We start from the raw sequence: 20,535 nt of genomic DNA, 5'->3' as shown, positions 1-20,535 counted from the left end.
CCACAGACAGGCTGTGTTTTTCTGTCTATGTTTATGAAAGCGCTAGGCTAGATTTCCATGTATTAAGCATGGATGGTTCAAAGCTTAAATGGCCGACATTTTATTACACAACACGCAAATTAAGCTCTGTGGTCCAAAAAATGGGACACTGTCTTGTACCATCATAGTCAAGCTAAACATACTAACCACACAAGTGATGGCACATGGAAAAGACACTGAAAGCACACATACTGGATATGATCTGTATCACTCCAGTGTGAAAACTTGCTCAAAATCATGGCTGTTTTTAACATTTGAATTCATGATATTAGAACTGCCTGTATACCCACATTTATTCCATTAGGCCTTTGTTTGATGAAATGTTCAGCACCAAAATGGGGGAATATGTGATAATTTGATTGTTGCATAATTACTTTTGTTAAACAGGCTCATTTAACCCCTCTTTTCACCCCTGTGTCGAGGTACTGGTCAGTTTCTTCTTTCTGGACCTGTTTTATTCATCTTGATGTCCTACCAGTCCTTCCTGCTGAAGATGGTTCTAAGTCTAAGTTCCATAAAGTTACTGTGAAGGGTTACATTTAACATTCATGGAAATAGATTTGGACTGTAATTGATATAAATAAACAGTGCTAAAATGCTTTTCATAAAAGGTTTTTGCATTAGAGCGTCCATCAGTGAAGAGTTAACCACAACAATGATGGAACTATAATAAATGGGCATTGTGTCACCCAGATGAGGATTGGTTCTCTTTGAATCTGGTTCCTCTGAAGGTTTCTTCCTTCTACTATAGCAGGGAGTTTTTTTTTCTTCCCACTATCGCCACTAATTTTAGACATGTAAAAGTTATATCTATCTAATTCTGTAGAACTCCTTTGGAACAATGTTCATTGTCTATGTGCTATACAATAATAATGCTAAAACATTGGAATTGATTGGAATATATTTGAATGAAATCGAATCATATTGAATTTTGGGATTTTCAAAACATGTTCAAAAACCAATGGTGTCCAACATTTATAGGAAAAAATATGGGGGAAAAACATCCAGTGAGCAGATGTACTGCTGTATGAGAGAGGTCAGGCTAGATTGGTCAGGCTGGTTTGAGCTGACAGGAAAACTATGGAAACTCGAATAACCACACCTTACAGTGATACTGAGCAGAGAAGCATCTCAGTACAGAGCATGTCAAGCCCTGAGGCAAACAACAGCAGAAGACCAAACTGGGCATCTGGGGCTACATCTAAAATAGACAGTTTGAAGATTGCAAGAACATGACATCATCTTTTTTCTAGTTCAAGAAAAACTGTACAGCAAATATTTTAACACTTTTTTTTTCAATAATTGCCTATGCATTTTTTATTATTGATTATTGTATGTGTAAATACATTTGCTTAGCATAAACCTTGCTTAGCATAAGCTGACATATTAAAATATAATTTAGTCCTAATTCCACATATGCAATAGATACAGTGGATAAAGATTCAGCTGAACATGTTACTCTTTGTGACTTTCAGGTTGCTAATTAGGTTCACCCAAAAGAAGGATGTGCCTTCTTGGTGGGGCTTTGCTCTGGCCTTCTGCATGTTTGGCTGTGCCCTATTACAGACACTCATCCTACATCAGCATTTCCAGTACTGCTTTGTTACAGGCATGAGGCTGCGCACTGCTATCATAGGGGCAATTTACAGAAAGGTACATGACCACCATACACATGCAGACACACACATCTGCACATACACCCTGCTGTCAGATAATGATTATGAACTAGCACAAAAATTCTTGCGGACCCGCATTTTTACACAACTTATTCTGACAAGTGTTTCGGTGTAATTTCGGTGTAAATTGTAATAGCTCAAGCCTAGCACAAAGCCTCTCATTTCAAAAACATAATAACGTCAGCCGAGTCTTAAAGTTGATCTGAGCTTTAGCCGCTCTCATCCATCAGGTCAGACTGCATTTGAAAGCTGTGATGAATGTATGAGTAATGAAAAAGGAACCTGTCCCTGTGTGGGCGCAGGAAAAGGTGTGGATCGTTTAGTGTGCTTCAGTGCACTTTTACACAGTAATGTGGGATGAGGTTAGCGCAGTTACGCTAAGGTGTGCCTCTGATTTATAATGTTTACAGACAGATAAAAAGATAATATGGTGGTCGAATTATTTATTTATATTAGTAATCTACTTCTTTAAAGCTGTTTAAAGTTTTTTTGATAAATATACATTTTTGAGAACTTAACGTTACGAAAGGAAAATATTTAAATAGTTTGGGTTCAGTTACATACAGTATATAAGTTATTCTGTAAGAAATAACGGCACATTGTAAGTACCCTGACGATTACAACACAGGAACTGGATGTAATGAGAAGTTGTTGGAGTAATGATTAATGTGAAATTAGCGTAGATTAGCGTATTCTTCATAAAAAATATTTGTAGGAGCAATGCCAAACAGATGGCAGAAAGTCAGACTACAATAATAGTTATAGTTTTTACACGTGTAACTAATTATTATTATTATTGCACTGAGGTAATTGCACATAACTGCTAAAGATATTAACAATATATAAGTGTGAGATGAAAAAATATAACTATCTATATTGTGGAATATTATTTATATCGTGGATTATCTAAAAAATATTATTTATATATTCATATAGAAGTATGTTTACCAATTATATATTTGAAAAAATATATTTTCTTGCCTTATGCTCTGACATTTTGTGCTGTGTCATGCTAGAGAGTCAGATTTGCACCACTTTTTATAGTTCACCCAGGGGGAGGAACGGGTGTGGTAGTGAGGGGAATTAGTTGTGGTCAAGCTGAGTTGTGTTTACCTGCTTTTCAGGTTTTTGACTTTCAGGTTTCTGGTGCGTGATCAGATTTATTTATGACTTATTTAATTATTTATAATAACTGCTTAGAATGCCGTCCCCTCCGAAAGTATTGGAACGCCGAGGCCAGGTCTTTTGCTTTCATTAAAATAGAGTGAAGACTTTCGGATTTGAGATCATGAATATGAGACGGCATGTCCTAAGTTGTTTAACAACAAAATTGAAATTGTCAGCGTTTGTCTCATTTTCAAGTGTATGAGAATTGTCCTTGCTGAATAAATCCATGACCTAGCTCTCTAGACAAAATAAATCCCCAGTGTGCTTGCAAAGTGCAGTGTGTTGATGGAGAAAAGTGTAGCTCACTTTTAGATAGTTAACTAAACTGAAGTGCATTCATTCAAACGATTCCATCACTAGTAAGATGTAGCAGTTTGTTTTTGGACATATCAAAAAAGTAAAAAAAATAATCTTTATTTTCTCCTATAAATTTGAGCTATAAAGTGACTGTGTTTCCACATTCTGGCATGTTCCTGATTCTTCAAATCCATGTCATTTAAGCGTGCTAATTCAGCCAAATTCTACATCCCAACTCTACATTTGACCATGTTGTTGTGCTGCTCTTTGTGCAGTCTCTGGTCATTACTAACGAAGCGAAGCGCTCATCCACCGTTGGAGAGATCGTTAACTTGATGTCTGTGGATGCTCAGCGCTTTATGGACCTCACCACGTTCCTGAACATGCTGTGGTCTGCACCACTGCAGATCATACTGGCTCTCTTCTTTCTCTGGCAGGTCAGTAATTCTACCCTTTCAACATTTTTTACACTACAGTTAACAGGTTGAACAAAAAGCTGAACAGAGACTGGAGAGAAGTAACCCTGGATGTCTAGCTTCAAAGTAACATATAGTTTGTTATAGTTTTGCACTGTTTATGAGGATGGTTGTGTGTCACTGGAGCAGCATAATTCATGCACTTTTCGACATACTGTGTTATGCGATAAATGAAAAGTGGTTACCTATAAAAAGTGCACAAGTACCACATTTCAGATTTTGCTAGATAAGACACCAAAACTTACTTACTGATCTTTTTTGATCTCTTGATTTTGTTTTTCTTTTTTTTCTTTTTCCCTTTTCCCCCTTTATCTTGTAGACTCTGGGTCCCTCTGTCCTGGCAGGCATTGCTGTTATGGTTCTTCTGATTCCCTTTAATGCTGTGATTGCCATGAAAACCAGATCGTACCAGGTCTCTTCTTCTTTCTTCATGTCGAGATTAATATTTTGTTTCCTGAAATTTAAAGGAAATTCGTTACTAAAACTTCAATTTTAAACTCAGACGGGTATGTAAACGGCTCAGCATCGCATTTTAACTGCAGATACACTGCTAAAGAAAAGGAGCGTGCATCTAATGAGGTTTTTTTTTTTAGACATTCTATGAGTATGCACTTACAACGCCAATTCCGAAAAAGATGGGACACTGTGTAAAATGGAAATAAAAAACAGAATGCCATGAATTGAAAATCTTAAAAATCCATATTCTATTCACAATAGGACATAGAAAACATATCAAATGTTTAAACTGGGTAAATGTACCATTTAGAGAAAAACACAAGGTCATTTCCAATTTGATGGTTTCAACACGTGTCAAAAAAAGGCAACGAAAGTTCAAGTTTTCTTTTATAGCGCTTTTCACCAAAGGACATTGTCTTAAAGCATCTTTACAGAATTTAAGAATTAAAGTGAACGATGTGTGTTTATCCCACAAAAAGTCAAAAGTCTGGAAAAAGTAAGTGTTATTAACAATAAACAGTTGGAGAAACATTTTGCAACTAATGAAGTTAATTGACAACAAGTCAGTAAGATGACAGATTATACATAGTGTATCTTAGAGAGGCAGAGTCTTTCAGAAGTAAAGATTGTCCACAAAGTGTGTCCACAAATTTCAGAATGTTTCTTAACCTAAAATTGCAAAACAGTTAAATATCTTATCATTAAAAACTTTAAAGAATCTGGAGAAAACTATGTGCAAAAAAGACAAGATGGAAAATTAATACTGGATGCCTCTGATATTACATTTTGCAGTTTTTTGAAATTGCCGTTGTACATCAGTTGTTCATTTGAGTTGTTTCATGGCGTCTAGGTGGAGCAGATGAAGTACAAAGACGCCCGCATCAAGCTGATGAACGAAATCCTGAACGGCATAAAAGTCCTCAAGCTCTATGCCTGGGAGCCCTCTTTTAAGGAGAAGGTCCTACAAATTCGGCAAAAGGAACTTAACGTGCTGCGCAAGTCTGGCTACCTTAGCGCCCTGTCTGTCATGGCCTGGACCAGTGCCCCCTTTCTGGTGAGTGGGAAAGTTCAGTTTTTTTAATATATATATATATATATATATATATATATATATATATATATATATATATATATATATATATATATATATATATATATATATATATACACATACACAGTGAGGAAAATAAGTATTTCAACACCCTGCTATTTTGCAAGTTCTCCCACTTAGAAATCATGGAGGGGTCTGAAATTGTCATCGTAGGTGCATGTCCACTGTGAGAGACATAATCTAAAAAAAAAATCCAGAAATCACAATGTATGATTTTTAAACTATTTATTTGTATGATACAGCTGCAAATAAGTATTTGAACACCTGAGAAAGTCAATGTTAATATTTGGTACAGGAGCCTTTGTTTGCAATTACAGAGGTCAAACGTTTCCTGTAGTTTTTCACCAGGTTTGCACACACTGCAGGAGGGGTTTTGGCCCACTCCTCCACACAGATCTTCTCTAGATCAGTCAGGTTTCTGGCCTGTGGCTGAGAAACACGGAGTTTGAGCTCCCTCCAAAGATTCTCTATTGTGTTTAGGTCTGGAGACTGGCTAGGCCACGCCAGAACCTTGATATGCTTCTTACAGAGCCACTCCTTGGTTATCCTAGCTGTGTGCTTCGGGTCATTGTCATGTTGGAAGACCCAGCCTCGACCCATCTTCAATGCTCTAACTGAGGGAAGGAGGTTGTTCCCCAAAATCTCGCAATACATGGCCCTGGTCATCCTCTCCTTAATACAGTGCAGTCGCCCTGTCCCATGTGCAGAAAACACCCCCAAAGCATGATGCTACCACCCCCATGCTTCACAGTAGGGATGGTGTTCTTGGGATGGTACTCATCATTCTTCTTCCTCCAAACACGTTTAGTGGAATTATGACCCAAAAGTTCTATTTTGGTCTCATCTGACCACATGACTTTCTCCAATGACTCCTCTGGATTATCCAAATGGTCACTGGCAAACTTAAAACGTGCCTGGACATGTGCTGGTTTGAGCAGGGGAACCGTCCGTGCCATGCATGATTTTAAACCATGACGTCTTAATGTATTACCAACAGTAACCTTGGAAACGGTGGTCCCAGCTCTTTTCAGGTCATTGACCAGCTCCTCCCGTGTAGTTCTGGGCTGATTTCTCACCTTCCTTAGGATCATTGAGACCCCACGAGGTGAGATCTTGCATGGAGCCCCAGTCTGAGGGAGATTGACAGTCATGTTTAGCTTCTTCCATTTTCTAATGATTGCTCCAACAGTGGACCTTTTTTCACCAAGCTGCTTGGCAATTTCCCTGTAGCCCTTTCCAGCCTTGTGGAGGTGTACAATTTAGTCTCTAGTGTCTTTGGACAGCTCTTTGGTCTTGGCCATGTTAGTAGTTGGATTCTTACTGATTGTATGGGGTGGACAGGTGTCTTTATGCAGCTAACGACCTCAAACAGGTGCATCTAATTTAGGATAATAAATGTAGTGGAGGTGGACATTTTAAAGGCAGAATAACAGGTCTTTATAGGTCAGAATTCTAGCTGATGGACAGGTGTTCAAATACTTATTTGCAGCTGTATCATACAAATAAATAGTTTAAAAATCATATATTGTGATATCTGGATTTTTTTTTTTAGATTATGTCTCTCACAGTGGACATGCACCTACGATGACAATTTCAGACCCCTCCATGATTTCTAAGTGGGAGAACTTGCAAAATAGCAGGGTGTTCAAATACTTATTTTCCTCACTGTATATATATATAAGAATGCAATCACTTGAAAAATATTAATGAGAAAATATTCTAGAAAACTGAAATTACATACTTTACACAATATGTACTTAAGTGTTGTATACTGTGGTTTGAAAAGCTTTTGTGCCAATGTGCATACAGTTATTCCTGGTAAATGAGTGCAACTGGTAAAGCCAATAAACATTGTATATTGAATAACTGTGAGATTTTCAGTTTTGGCAGAAAGAATAATTGTATCCTTTCATGTATAATGCTTGAAGTCTGACTTTTGCTCAAATTCTTCTTGTTTTGTGTAATTTGGTGATGGTGATTGGGGGAATTGTTTTAGGGACTGTGTGTGTGTGTGTGTGTGTGTGTGTGTGTGTGTGTGTGTGTGTGTGTGTGTGTGTGTGTGTGTGTGTGTGTGTGTGTGTGTGTGTGTGTGTGTGTGTGTGTGTGTGTGTGTGTGTGTGTGGCTAGGCTGGATTGTTCTTGCCGATAACCAATTAATCACCCGATAGTTTTTAAATGGATACTGGAAAACAAACACTTCATGTAAAATAGTACTTAACTTTATTACAAACATAAAAAAAATAAAGAAATGAATCATGAAAATTGGCTAAAAGAAATAAATATTAATATATTAATGCATAAATGTCATTATCTAATTAATAAATGATAAACAATAAATATAATATTGCGCTCTCCGTGCAGCGTGCAGTCTCACGTGCAAAACAATCGTGCTGATCGCAAGAGCTTTCGTTACGACAGCGGACCGGAAGCCGGAAAAACACGGAATGGATTTTTGTCAATAGCTGAACTACAACAGTCGGACACATTAGATATACTGTATACAGTATTTTTGTAGATTTATGTTACATCAGTATTATATATTGTGATTTTATAGATATTATGATAAAAAAAAAAAAATAGGCAATAATTCTTTGCCAAAACACAATTTTGACAATTTATTTCCCCCAACAAATAATTTTCTCGTAGGACAAGAAGTCGACATGCGCACAAGCTGTTATGGAATTGTAATTGCCGTGTGTGTGTGTGTGTGTGCGTGTGTGCGTGCGTGCGTGCGTGCGTGCGTGCGTGCGTGCGTGCGTGTGTGTGTGCGCAAGCTCTACCAGGAATGTGTTTAGGCAATTTAAATAGCTTTGATTTGTTTAACACCTTATGTTAATGTTTGCCCATGGTAGTAGAAACCTTTGCCTTTGATGGCACGTACCAGTAAATAAGCTTGTGATTCAATGACAATTGAAGTCATTAGTGAGTGAGTTTTTATTTCGGTCTGTTTTCACAGTGTCATTACATAGTGAGATGTGGGTGTTTTGAAGTTAATTTTCAGATCATTTTAATAGAAAAAAAAATTTCCTAGAAAGCCCCAGTAATATCAGTGTCCTGTCTCAAGGCTGTGTGGAGGAGATAAGTGAGGTCTAACTGACATTGCTCGAATGTTTCCTCAGGTTGCATTGACAACGTTTGCCGTGTATGTGACTGTCGACAAAAGCAACGTCTTAGATGCCGACAAGGCCTTTGTCTCGCTTGCTCTGTTCAACATCCTGCGATTTCCGCTGAACATGCTTCCACAGGTCATAAGCAGTGTTCTGCAAGTGAGTACATATTTTTGGGTATCATAGGCAGTTTATGACACAATCTTCTTATGCAAGCTTAACAATTTGCTGTAAATTATTTGTATTTGTAACCCCAATAAGACTAGTTTGCACTGTTTATGATTAGTTATTGGAATAGACAGGTTTTTCACTCAGGGCCCAGATATAACATGTCCTTATTAAGCATTTAGAAAACATTTCTAGACACAGATTTTCTTTTTTTCCGTCCGGCACACAGGCTAGCGTGTCTCTCAAGCGCATTCAGCAATTCCTGAGTCATGATGAGCTGGACCCAGACAGCGTGGATAAAAAGCCTGCAGCCTCGGGTGCGGTGTAATCATGACACATCAGTTTTTTTCAGCTTTTGTGTTTAACTTGTGTTGCTTACATGAGTCATGAATGTTCATTCTTAATCGCACTTCCAGAATATGCTGTAACCGTCCTGAACGGGAAATTCTCATGGGCCAAAAAAGATCCGCCCACACTTCAGAAGTAAGGATGTTCATTTGCCTAAGAATGCACAGAGGTGTTAAAACAACACAAAATTATCATCTAACACACTATACCTAAAGAGCTGATTAAGGACTTTAGTTGTAAATAATTTGTTCTTTTAAAAACATTATACATCATTATTTTTTACTAGTATATTTACAATATCTTAATACAAAAAAAGCAATGGAGTTGATTACTTGAAATACACTGTATGGACATAAGTATTGGGACACCTGACTTTTCCAGATTTTAACCCAAAGTTGGAGGCATTGCATCGTATAGGACGTGCAAGTCCCTTCACTTGAACTAGGAGACCCAAACCTGTTTCAACATGACCGTGCACAAAGCCAGTTCCATGAACATTTAGTCTACATGGGTTGGAGTGAAAGATCTTGAGTGGCTCTAACCTCAACCCTATTGAACACCTTTTGGAATGAACTGGAGTGCGTATTGCACCACAGGCCTCGTCACCTCACCTACATCAGTACCTGACTTTACTAACATCCTTGTGCCTGAATCTCTACAAGCACACTCTGAAATCTATTGGAACTTCTTCCCAGAAAGAGTGGAGGTTATTATAACAGAAAATGTGGAGTAAATGTGGAATGGGATGCTGAAAAAGCATCCCATTCCATGTCCATATAGTGTACAAAAAGCCTCTGTTTCTGGGAAGAATATAATGCAAAAGTCAAGCTCTTTCCAAGCATTGACAGTACTGCTGCTATTCAACCACAGAGTGCAAAACTGTTTTAGGCAGCCTAATGCTGTTGAGGCACTTTTAGAGAACACACAGGAAAACAGATCAACTGATTTCTTTTGCAACACATCAGCTTGCTGCTTTGATAACAATCTGAATGGAGCTGTAAAAAAAACAAAACATTTAAAAACAGGTATTAAAAGCGTGACAGTAAACAAAATAAAAAGGCATCTAAAAATTCCAGATTGGTAAAAAAAAGTAACCTGAACATATTGCAATATGTTTCATTTCATGGATAGGGCTTAATACCACATACTACCAAAAGTCTGTGGACACCTGACCATTATGCCTATATAGGCTTAAACAACCTATTCAAAAACCATGCATATTAATCTCTCTTTTAAACTCTCTTTTGATGTTCTTACAGCCTCTGAATTTTTTAAGAAAGACCAATGTGTAATCTAATGAGATTTTAGAGCATAGATTTGCCCATACTGATGATGGGAGAGGAGGACTGGTGTCGCATAGGTGGTGCCATAGGTGTTCAGTAGGCTTGAAGTCAGGGCTTTGTGGAGGTTGGAGTGCAAGTTCTTCCCGCTCCATCATCGCCAAATGTCTTCATGGACATTTTTTTCAGGAAAGGAAAATCTTAAAGCCACAGAATACAAAGACAATAAACAATTTGGCACTCATGTCTCTCACTAAGTTAATAACTTAGTTACAGTGTCTTTTTAGTTAACTGTAACCAATTCAGAAATCCCTCGGAGGCTCATACTTATAAGTTGCTCACAAGCTTTTACACAATTACCCATTTTGACTATAGTATAGAGTTATAGAAGGATGTAACTGATCATAGCAGTATCCCGTGTCTTTTAGATGAGGATGGGACAAATTTAGAATCTGGTTTCTGCCAAGTTTTTCCTTAACATCAACACTTCTGGTTGGCTCAACAGTGAGAAATTGATTTCAAATACATCTATTACCGCAATTTTTTTTTACAGTAAATCAATTTTGTTGTTAAATGAATGTCCTTTGTTGAAAGGGATATGCAAAAAACTTTTCTTAATTTGACCTTTTTGGCAACAGTTTTTGTATGGGTCAGGGGTCTACAAACCTTTGGCCATATAATGTTTTATGATTTATTTGTAGTTTAATGGAACTTAATAAAGACTTAATTACATAATGCAGTTGTCTTTGTTAAAATGAAATTCCATATTGTTTATTATACTAATTCCTTATTTGTTATTGAAACTGATGTATTGTTATTAGGGTTGCCAAATTCTGAGAAATTTCAGGAAAATGTAACAGGAAAAATACGTTATATAATAATAAGGCGGTATTTGAAAAATAATGCGAAATCATTTCGATGTGCAAACATATTTTAATGTGCAATAGGAAGTACAAAGTACAACATGGAATTACGGTATAAAATTAAAAAAAAAATGTCCAGCTTGGAGAGTATTTGCGTAAATTACATAAATATTATATGAGTTTACGTTTAAAACGTCCTTGTGCTGTGTATAAGCTATTGTGCAACAAAATTATACTAACACTTAAATAAAAAAGTGGTTATTTTTTAAATCTGTATTCATTTTCATGCATGTCAGCTTAATACCAAATAAAATGTTTATATTTGTGGTTATATATGATACAGTTTATATCAATTTCCCCAAATTTCTACTTAATTCCCATAAATTTCTATAAATTCCGGGTAAGTTGCCAACTTGCTGGTATATTCCAACTTGGAATATTTCCAAATTTCCCCCGATGAAGCTCCCATGGAAAGTTTTCGGAAAGTTTCTGGAAATTTACCGGAAATTGTCCGCCCCTTTGTAACCCTAATTGTTTTATACATATCTGTATCCTGTGTTCCAGCATTAACGTGATGGTGCCCCAGGGCTCAGTGTTAGCAGTGGTGGGACATGTGGGATGTGGAAAAACATCTCTCATATCAGCTCTGCTAGGTGAAATGGAGAAGCTTGATGGACAGATCTCCATCAAAGTGAGTGGATTCTTCTCATATCTTATATTAGATGTACTCCTAATGTCCGGTTTACTGTCCAACCTGACATGATATCCTAGACTTAATGATTGAACATTCCTCTGATGTTAGGGTTCAGTGGCTTATGTGCCACAACAGGCGTGGATCCAGAACGCCACACTGAGAGACAACATCCTGTTCGGCAAGCCATATGTAGAGGAGAAGTACCGACGTGTGCTGGATGCCTGCGCCCTTACCCCTGATCTGGAAGTACTTCCTGGAGGTGACCTGACAGAAATAGGAGAGAAGGTACAGTCTTTTCATGACTTCATGAATTTCATGACTTTTTAAATAAATTTTTAGACTTTATAGTTATGAACTACGCAGTGTAGCACCTGAGCGTCTTATGTTAAGCATCTTGAGTATTAAATTATTCATGTGTTGTCTTTGTATAGGGAATTAATCTGTCTGGAGGTCAAAGGCAAAGGGTGAGTGTGGCCAGAGCTCTGTACAGTGAGGCAGATGTTTACCTCCTAGATGACCCTCTGTCTGCTGTGGATGCCCATGTCGCCAAGCACATCTTCGACAATGTCATTGGGCCAGAGGGAGCGCTCCGTCACAAGGTGAATATCAAGACGACTTTAGGTCATGCTCAATTGTATGAATGAGATCATTGTAAGGGCGTCTGCCAAATGGCGTAAATGTAAATGCTAGGCAATGACAAATGATGGTTAATATTTATAGTGTCCCCGGCTTAGTGCACTTAAGTGGATGACATCATTTAAGTAGCATCAAAGCTACGTCAGGGACACAATGTTTGTGTTCTACATGGCTAAAAATAATCTCGCATATTCCAATGTGTTGAGTTGTTCACCAGCATACAATGGCAGGATGTTGGCAGCTTAACTTTCCAAACAGGAATAGTGAGTCCAACAATTTATTTTGTGCCAGATAAACACTGCTGTTAACTGATCAGCACATACCTGTGGCGACATTCAGTACATAGCGAAATAGAGGCTTTTACAGTCTGTGCCGATGTCATTGTGCTCACGATGTTCTGAGCGATTGTGACTGAGTCTAAATGTGTTTCATGGTGCAGACACGGATCCTGGTGACCCACAGCATCAGCTTCCTGCCCCAGGTGGATAATATCGTTGTGCTGGTGGAGGGAAGGGTATCAGAGATGGGCTCTTACCAGCACTTGCTGAATGAGAATGGGACCTTCGCTGAGTTCCTGAGAAACTACTCGCTAGAGGACATAATGGAGGATGATGAAGTGACAGGTATACAAGCCACAGGACATTTAAATGAGTTTTGGCTCCATTCACTTGTTAAAATAATCTCAATTGTTTTCTGTGAAAATGTTTCACTAGATTTTAGAGTTTGCTTATGGAAATTTGTTCACAAGGGTATAAGTAAAGCCAGATGTAGGTGATGTAAGGAGGCCTCAGGTGCAGTCAGCACTCCAATTTATCCCAAAAGTGTTCTTTAAGGTTGAGGTCAGTGTTTTACAGAAGGTCACTACAGATCATCCACTCCAACCCATGTAGACCATATCTTCATGGAGCTTGTTTTGGGTACATTGTCATGCTAGAACAAGTTTGGGTCTCCTAAAAATGTCATGCTACAGCATCCAGGGACATTTTATACAATTGTGTGCCTCCAACTTTGTGGTAACAGTTTAAGAAAGAACCACATATGGTGGAAAAAGTCAGGTGTCCCAGTACTTCTGTCCTTATAGTGTAGATAACAAGTAAATACTGAGATAAACAAATGAGGGAAAACACAGTGCCTCAAACACAACTACCGGTTTATTTGCAGTGGATAAACATGGGAAAATAATTATATTAAGATTTACTTCCCTTTTTTTCTCTCACCACCATTTCACTGGTTTGTGTGTTTCAGTTCAGTCCCTCCGCTGCACATGTCCAAACCATTTAAATCGGGCCTCTTTCACTTTGTCTCCAAAACGTCCTACATGCGCTGTCCCTCTAATAAACTCGTTTCTAATTCTGTCCATCCTCATCACTCTTAACGAAAACCTCAACATCTTCAGCTCTGCTACCTCCAGCTCCACCTCCTGTCTTTTACTCAATGCCACTGTCTCTAAACCGTACAACATCGCAGGTCTCACCACAGTCCTATAAACTTTTCCTTTCACTCTCGCAGATATTCTTCTATCACAAATCACTCCTGCCATCACTCTTCTCCACCCACTCCACCCTGCCTGCACTCTTTTCTTCACTTCTCTAACACACTCTCCATTATTTTGCACTATTAACCTCAGATACCTGAACTCCTCCACCTTCTCCACCTCTTCTCCCTGCAACCACACTACTTCACTGCCCTCCCTCTCATTCACACAAATGTACTCTGTCTTACTCCTACTGACTTTCATTCCTCTTTTCTCCAGCGTGTACCTCCAGCTCTCCAGGCTCTTCTTAACCTACTCCCTACTCTCACCACAAATTACAATATCATCAGCAAACATCATAGTCCATGGAGACTCCTGTCTGACCTCGTCCGTCATCCTGTCCATCACCACTGTATTCTAACTTGATACAATCATCCCTAGACCTTACACCAGACTGTGGTTCCTACTGCACACTTCACTGCTGTCACACTGTCCTCATACATGTCCTGCACCACCCTCACATACTTCTCTGACACACTTGACTTCCTCATACGATACCACAACTTTTCTCTCGGCACCCTGTCGTACGCTTTCTCTAAATCCACAAACACACAATGCAACTCCTTCTGACCTTCTCTATACTTCTCAAATAACATTCTCAAAGCAAATAATGTGTATGTAGTTCTCTTATTTTTTATTGTGTATTAATCTATAATTTGAGACAAACCATTATGAAATAGAGCAACTAAAGGTTATGAGAAAGAAATTTGGGACATATGTACCATTATAAATGACTTCTGTGCAGTTCCTTTAGAGCTAGACCCGTTCTATTACCTGGACCTGGACCTTTCAGCTTATATGGTTAACAGCAAGATCTGATATAATGCTGCAATCTCTTTGATATGTGTACAGCTAATTTTCTTTTTGGGAAAAGTGAGTTAATTCTTCTTGTTTGAACATGTATCTGTTTGTTGCAGAGGTGTTGATTGACGAGGAAGAGTTATTCCCTGATGATGCTCTCAGTAACCACACCGATATGGTGGACAACGAACCTGCAGTCAATGAGGCTCGAAGACAGTTTATGAGGTAGAGTCTAATAAAGGTTGACCAATTTACCTATTTTACCGATAGCTAGGTAGGATGGAACTTGCCGATAACCGATTAATCAACCGGTAGTTATTAAAATAGATACTGTATTAAAAAAAACACAACTCTCCATGTAAAAAAGTACTTAACATTATTACAAAAATAAAAAAAAAGTATAGATTCATGAAAATGTGCTGAATTAAATAAATGTAAATATATTTATTATATTCATAAATATTAAGGAAAATAAAAGAAACTGAACACCAAATAAATAAAAGAGTACAATCCAAAATGAATAAAAATTCAAATAAACAGCACATGGTGTCAGTGATTCGCCTTTAGAGGACTCTCTCGTACTGTATAACGCAACCCGGAAAAACTATAGGTATGGTTTTTTGCCAGTAGTTCCAGATGGTTTTAACTATCGATGCCGAATTATCGGCAAAACCGATGGATCGGTCAACCTCAAGTGTCTATGCCTTAATGCATCTTTCTGTTTATCCTCTTTATTCCTTTCTTAGCTTTAAAGCCTAACATTTTAGGAATTGGACTATTAATGGTCATCCATTCCTCTGCTATAAACATGCTGTTTTTAAAATAGTTTGGTAGATGTTTCCATAATCCATATGTGGGTTATGGTTCTCAGAAATGGCCATTTGTCTGCTCTCACAGGCAGATCAGCATTATGTCTAACGATATGGAGAACCAAAGGACGAAATCGGTACGCAAACGCCGCTTCAGCGAGAAGAGGCATGGGGAGCCATTGCAAGAGAAGAAGGAATCTAAAGTGGAGAAGCTGATCCACGCTGAGACTGCCGAGACAGGACGGGTTGGTGCTTTTCAGCTTTTCTTATCTCTTGTTTTACTCTCTGAACTTGATACTGTCATTTTGTTATGCATTCTGGATTTACGATGTACATAGGATGAGGAGGAACATGTTGTATTTATTAGAAAAAAGAGGCCCTGTTCATTTGCAGACAGGTCACTGTTTGGTTTTCCTCAACTCTAATATATGTATACTGTTCCACCTGCTGCATTTATTTAGGTGAAACTCAAGGTTTATTGGGAGTACGTGAAAGCGGTGGGGCCCTTGATGTCCATTTTCATCTGCTTTCTGTATGCTGCTCAGAGTGCAGCGGCTATCGGAGCCAACATTTGGCTCACCGCGTGGACTAATGACACCGAGGAGAGCACAAGAGAAGAAAATGTACCGATGAGAGCTGGGGTGTATGCAGCACTGGGTTTTACACAAGGTATGGCACGAATGGGTACAAATGTCAGTGGTGCTTATTTTCAAATGCAGGTGCGTTCCATGTAGAACATAAGGCAGTCTAGTGAGTACATATTTAGTTAAGTAGAGTCTTTGAAGAAATAAATTGCAAAAAAACAGCTTTAGAATCATTTATAAGTAATTTTTGTGAAGAGGATCTTTGCATGGTTTTAATAGGGCAACACACTAGTGTTTGCATGCTCTCTCCATGTTCCTATTACCTCTGGGTTTTTAGGTTTCCTCCCATCTCAAAAACATGCATGTTTTCGGATTGACTACACCAAATTGCCATTATAGGCTCCAAATCCACTAGGATAAAGTTACTGAAGATTATAGGATAAATGAAATCGTATTTTATTATTATTAGTAGTAGTAGTAGTAGTAGTAGTATAAAACAAATTTTATTATTTAGATACACACTCACCAAGCATTTCATAAGGAACACCAGTTTGTACTTATACATGCAATGATCATATCAGCTAATCAAATGGCAGCAGAACAATGCATTAAATCATGCAGATACAGTTCAGGAGCTTTGGTTAATATTCCCATCAAACATCGGAATGCTGGAAAATGGTATGTGAATGGCTTTGACCATGGCATATTTATTGATGCCAGACAGGCTTGTTTTAGAATTTTAGAAACTGTTGATCTTAAGAGAGTTCAAAGAAGAATGGTCAGACTGGTTCAACGTGACAGCAAGGTTATGTTAACTGAAATAGCCACTTTTTACACCTATGGTGAGCAGAAAAGCATCTCAGTGCAACACACTGTATCACATCAGCTGCAGAGTCTTCACTGTAGCCTCACTGGAGAATCCTGACCTTGGTTGACAGGAGTAGAATCCTGTGTGGGATTTCTGTTATTGACACCCATGTACACACTTTTATTCTTCTTTGAGATAGAGGTCGACCGATAAAGAATTTTATCGATAACGATAGCTAGGTTGGATCATACTTGTAGTCGTACGATAACCGATTATTTAAATTATATTGTTTTTAAAATGAATACTGTATAAAAAACAAACATAACACAAAAAAAACAGTACTGATAAGTAAAACTTTATTCTAAATTAAATACATAGGAATTTATCAATTAATGAATATATTATATATTAATAAATGAGAAATAATGAATTGTAAATAAAGCACTCTTTTTACACCATGCTCTCTCCGTGCAGCACGCAGTCCCATGTAAAAACAAACAGCACGTCGTGTCAGTGATTCACCTCTAGAGGCCGCTCTTGTACTGTATAATGACCTTCTCAGCTGCTCCAGCAACCTGGAAAAACTTTTTAGATTCACAACCAATGAATTATGTTATTCTACAGATAATGAGAATAATAATATTTGAGGATAATAATATCTGAATAACAGTATTTTTGTAAACGGAAGAGCTTCATCACTTTTTGAAGCAAAAAAAAAATGCAAATAAGAAATACTAATTAATTATGAACTACAGCACTTCACTCACTTCAGTATTACTACAGTTTGACAACTTTTGAATGCACACTTAATACACACATATATATATATATATATATATATATATATATATATATATATATATATATATATGTATATGTTTATGTATATATATATATATATATATATATATATATATATATATATATATATATATATAAAATTTATTTTTCCCTCAGAGATTGTTCTTTGCCTAATGTTCCTGCTCTGTAATCTCTAATAACCCGTATTCATCCTAATTACCTGAATTTCTTGTTGATTTTTTTTCTTTCTCTCTCTCCATACAGTACATGCTTCATAACCTCCTTTCTCCCACAGGTCTGTGTAGTGTAGCAACTCTCTCATCCTCTTTCCTCTTTTTGTGGCAGGCCTCCTGGTCATGTTCTCTTCCTTTACTCTGGCCATGGGAAAAATTCAGGCTGCCCGCAAGCTGCACCAGGGTCTACTGGACAACAAATTTCACACCCCGCAGTCTTTCTTTGATACCACACCCATAGGGCGCATCATCAACCGCTTCTCCAAAGATATTTACGTGATCGATGAGTCCTTGCCCTCCACGATCCTCATGTTCCTGGGGACTTTTTTTACCTCCCTCTCAACACTGATTGTTATCATTTACACCACCCCCATCTTTGCTGTGGTCATTGGCCCATTGGCTCTAATTTACTTCTTTGTGCAGGTATTGTGTTTTCCAAAAAGATACTGTCAAGCTGCAGGAATCTTCAATAATATTTCCCTACTTTTCAGAATTGAAAGTGTTTTGTGCTCTAGCATGCAAGCAAAGCCGCTGGCAAAGAAGGTTCTAGCTGTGATTTCTCTTGCCCTTTCCTTTCTCCTCCTTTGTTTTTCCTTTCACTTCCACGACGCAATCTCTTATTCTCGTTTTTCTTTTCTATCTCTCCTCCCCCTCTCTAACCGAAGAGATGTTCATTTCCTTTTTCCACACAAACAGCTCCCCTGCCTACTTCCTGCCTTAAACCGTTTGCATGTACTCTTTCTCGCTCTCTCTCTCCCTCTCTCTCTTTCTCTCTCTCTCTCTCACACACACACACACACACACACACACACACACACACACACACACACACACACACACACACACGAATGCATTTTATTGCTTAATCCTCCCCTTTTTTGGATTTGGATGTGTTTACCCAGCCAGAGGATTTCTGATGTGTTACTGAACCCTGGTGGCCATAGGGTGACATTACATGTTTTCTTTTTTGTTCTTTTCTCTCTCTCTCTCTCTCTCTCTCTCTCTCTCTCTCTCTCTCTCTTTCTCTTTCTCTTTCTCTCTTATTTTTAATGGAATAGAAAATACCATATTGAAAAAAATATTGCGACTTTATTTCTGGCATTTTTGACTGAATTTCTCACAATTCTGATATATTCTCACAAGTCTGACTTTGTTTCTTGCAATTCTGACAATTTATTGTAATTATTACTTTTTTTCTTACAAATTCAGAATTTTTTTTAGCCAATCAAGCATAAAATACAAATCATATAGGACAATTTTAGCCATGGTTTTACAAACCGTGAGATCTTTTTGTTAATGGAAGAATTGCATGGTTATCAAACTAAGCCTCCGATCCCCGGAGATAACTCAAAATTGCGTGACATAGGGTCGGCATTGCAAAAAAAAAAAAAAAAATATATATATATATATATATATATATATATATATATATATATATATATATATATATATATATATATATATATATATATATATATTGCAAAAAATAAAGTAAGAAGTGTGAGGTGAAAAAAAATTAATTGTGAGAAACAAGTCAAAATTACGAGAAATAAAGTCAGAATCGTGAGAAAAAAATCGGAATCACGAGAAAAACTGTCAGAATCTTGAGAAATGAAGTCAGAGTCCAGAGAAAAAAGTCAAAATTTCAAAAATTGAAGTTGCAATTAGGCAAAAGAAATGGTAGGTGGCAGAAACAAACTTCCATAGGGAATACAATCGATAGTTGGAATTAAACAATAGACTCATTTGAGATACCGAAGCTCAGCTCGGATGGACTGACCATAGGTTTTTTTTTATTAGTTTGCCATTCCATCTTTAGCTTTGGACCTTTTTTTGCCATGGATGATGTACAAGACACAATTTTCCATGTTACACTTCACACACTTCTTACAGATCTCTCCGTTGTAGCATTAACGAGAGTTTTAGTACAAAACTGTGCGTTTCTAAACACCTGAGTGTGTGAACAACCTCTGTGTGAACCTGTAGGTTTTGTAGTCTCCGGGATTGAACGAATAAGCGTGTGAGTCCATTGTTCAGCTGATTTAATCTTCCCTCCCCTCCACTCCACACAGGTGTGCTGATTCTGGCTAACTCTTTACTGAGTCGGGTGTACGCTATGCTGAAGGCTGCCAACTTCACCCACCTCCACATGCTCAGCGCTGTTCTGAGGTCGCCGCAGTCCTTTTTCGAATCCAACCCCTCAGGGCGCTTGTTGAATCGCTTCAGCAAAGACGTGGACACAATAGACTGTCTGATTCCAGAAAATATTGATATCTGGATGCGCACTTTCTGGTACACAGTCACTGTGCTGGTCATATGCTCTGCCCTCACCCCTATGTTCTTCATAGTCATAGTGCCATTAACGCTGTTCTATTGGTGGGTCCAGGTAAATAGGAAACATTAACTCATTAATGCAGCATGCTAACGTGTGTCAATATGTTTACTGTTTAAGTACACGTAGTCACCCTGCCATTCTCGGAGTAGTAGTATGGTTGTTCATCATCAGTTGTTCTTTATCCAACTGGAACAGGTGCAGACTAATACACCAAAAACCTCTTTTGAACGAATTGATTGCTGAAGCGTTGCTGATATCTAAAATACTGGTACCAATTTGCTGATTTACATTATGAATAATCCGAACGATTGT

The 20,535-nt window shown here is 37.9% G+C and overlaps 1 protein-coding gene across 4 annotated transcripts in view; it reads left to right on the top strand.

Annotated features, from left to right (window-relative positions):
- abcc3 (ATP-binding cassette, sub-family C (CFTR/MRP), member 3) overlaps positions 1–20,535 on the top strand; it is a 62,075-nt gene that overhangs the window by 27,589 nt on the left and 13,951 nt on the right. For 2 of the 4 annotated variants that reach the window (XM_083556889.1, XM_083556891.1), the window contains exons 9-23: positions 1,515–1,692; positions 3,455–3,616; positions 3,975–4,067; positions 4,962–5,165; positions 8,342–8,488; positions 8,727–8,814; positions 8,914–8,980; positions 11,553–11,679; positions 11,791–11,967; positions 12,114–12,281; positions 12,758–12,941; positions 14,770–14,878; positions 15,551–15,707; positions 15,924–16,131; positions 18,001–18,311. In XM_083556889.1, the coding sequence (XP_083413015.1) occupies positions 1,515–1,692; positions 3,455–3,616; positions 3,975–4,067; positions 4,962–5,165; positions 8,342–8,488; positions 8,727–8,814; positions 8,914–8,980; positions 11,553–11,679; positions 11,791–11,967; positions 12,114–12,281; positions 12,758–12,941; positions 14,770–14,878; positions 15,551–15,707; positions 15,924–16,131; positions 18,001–18,311 (2,380 nt within the window). Of the gene's footprint in view, positions 1–1,514; positions 1,693–3,454; positions 3,617–3,974; positions 4,068–4,961; positions 5,166–8,341; positions 8,489–8,726; positions 8,815–8,913; positions 8,981–11,552; positions 11,680–11,790; positions 11,968–12,113; positions 12,282–12,757; positions 12,942–14,769; positions 14,879–15,550; positions 15,708–15,923; positions 16,132–18,000; positions 18,312–19,960; positions 20,275–20,535 lie in introns of all 4 variants that reach the window. The other 2 variants (XM_083556890.1, XM_083556888.1) reach the window with 1 other exon arrangement.

The sequence above is a fragment of the Silurus aristotelis genome (genome assembly GCF_946808225.1).
Source record: "Silurus aristotelis genome assembly, chromosome: 12".
NCBI classification, from domain to species: Eukaryota; Metazoa; Chordata; class Actinopteri; order Siluriformes; family Siluridae; genus Silurus; species Silurus aristotelis.
This window is presented reverse-complemented; position numbering and strand designations above follow the sequence as displayed.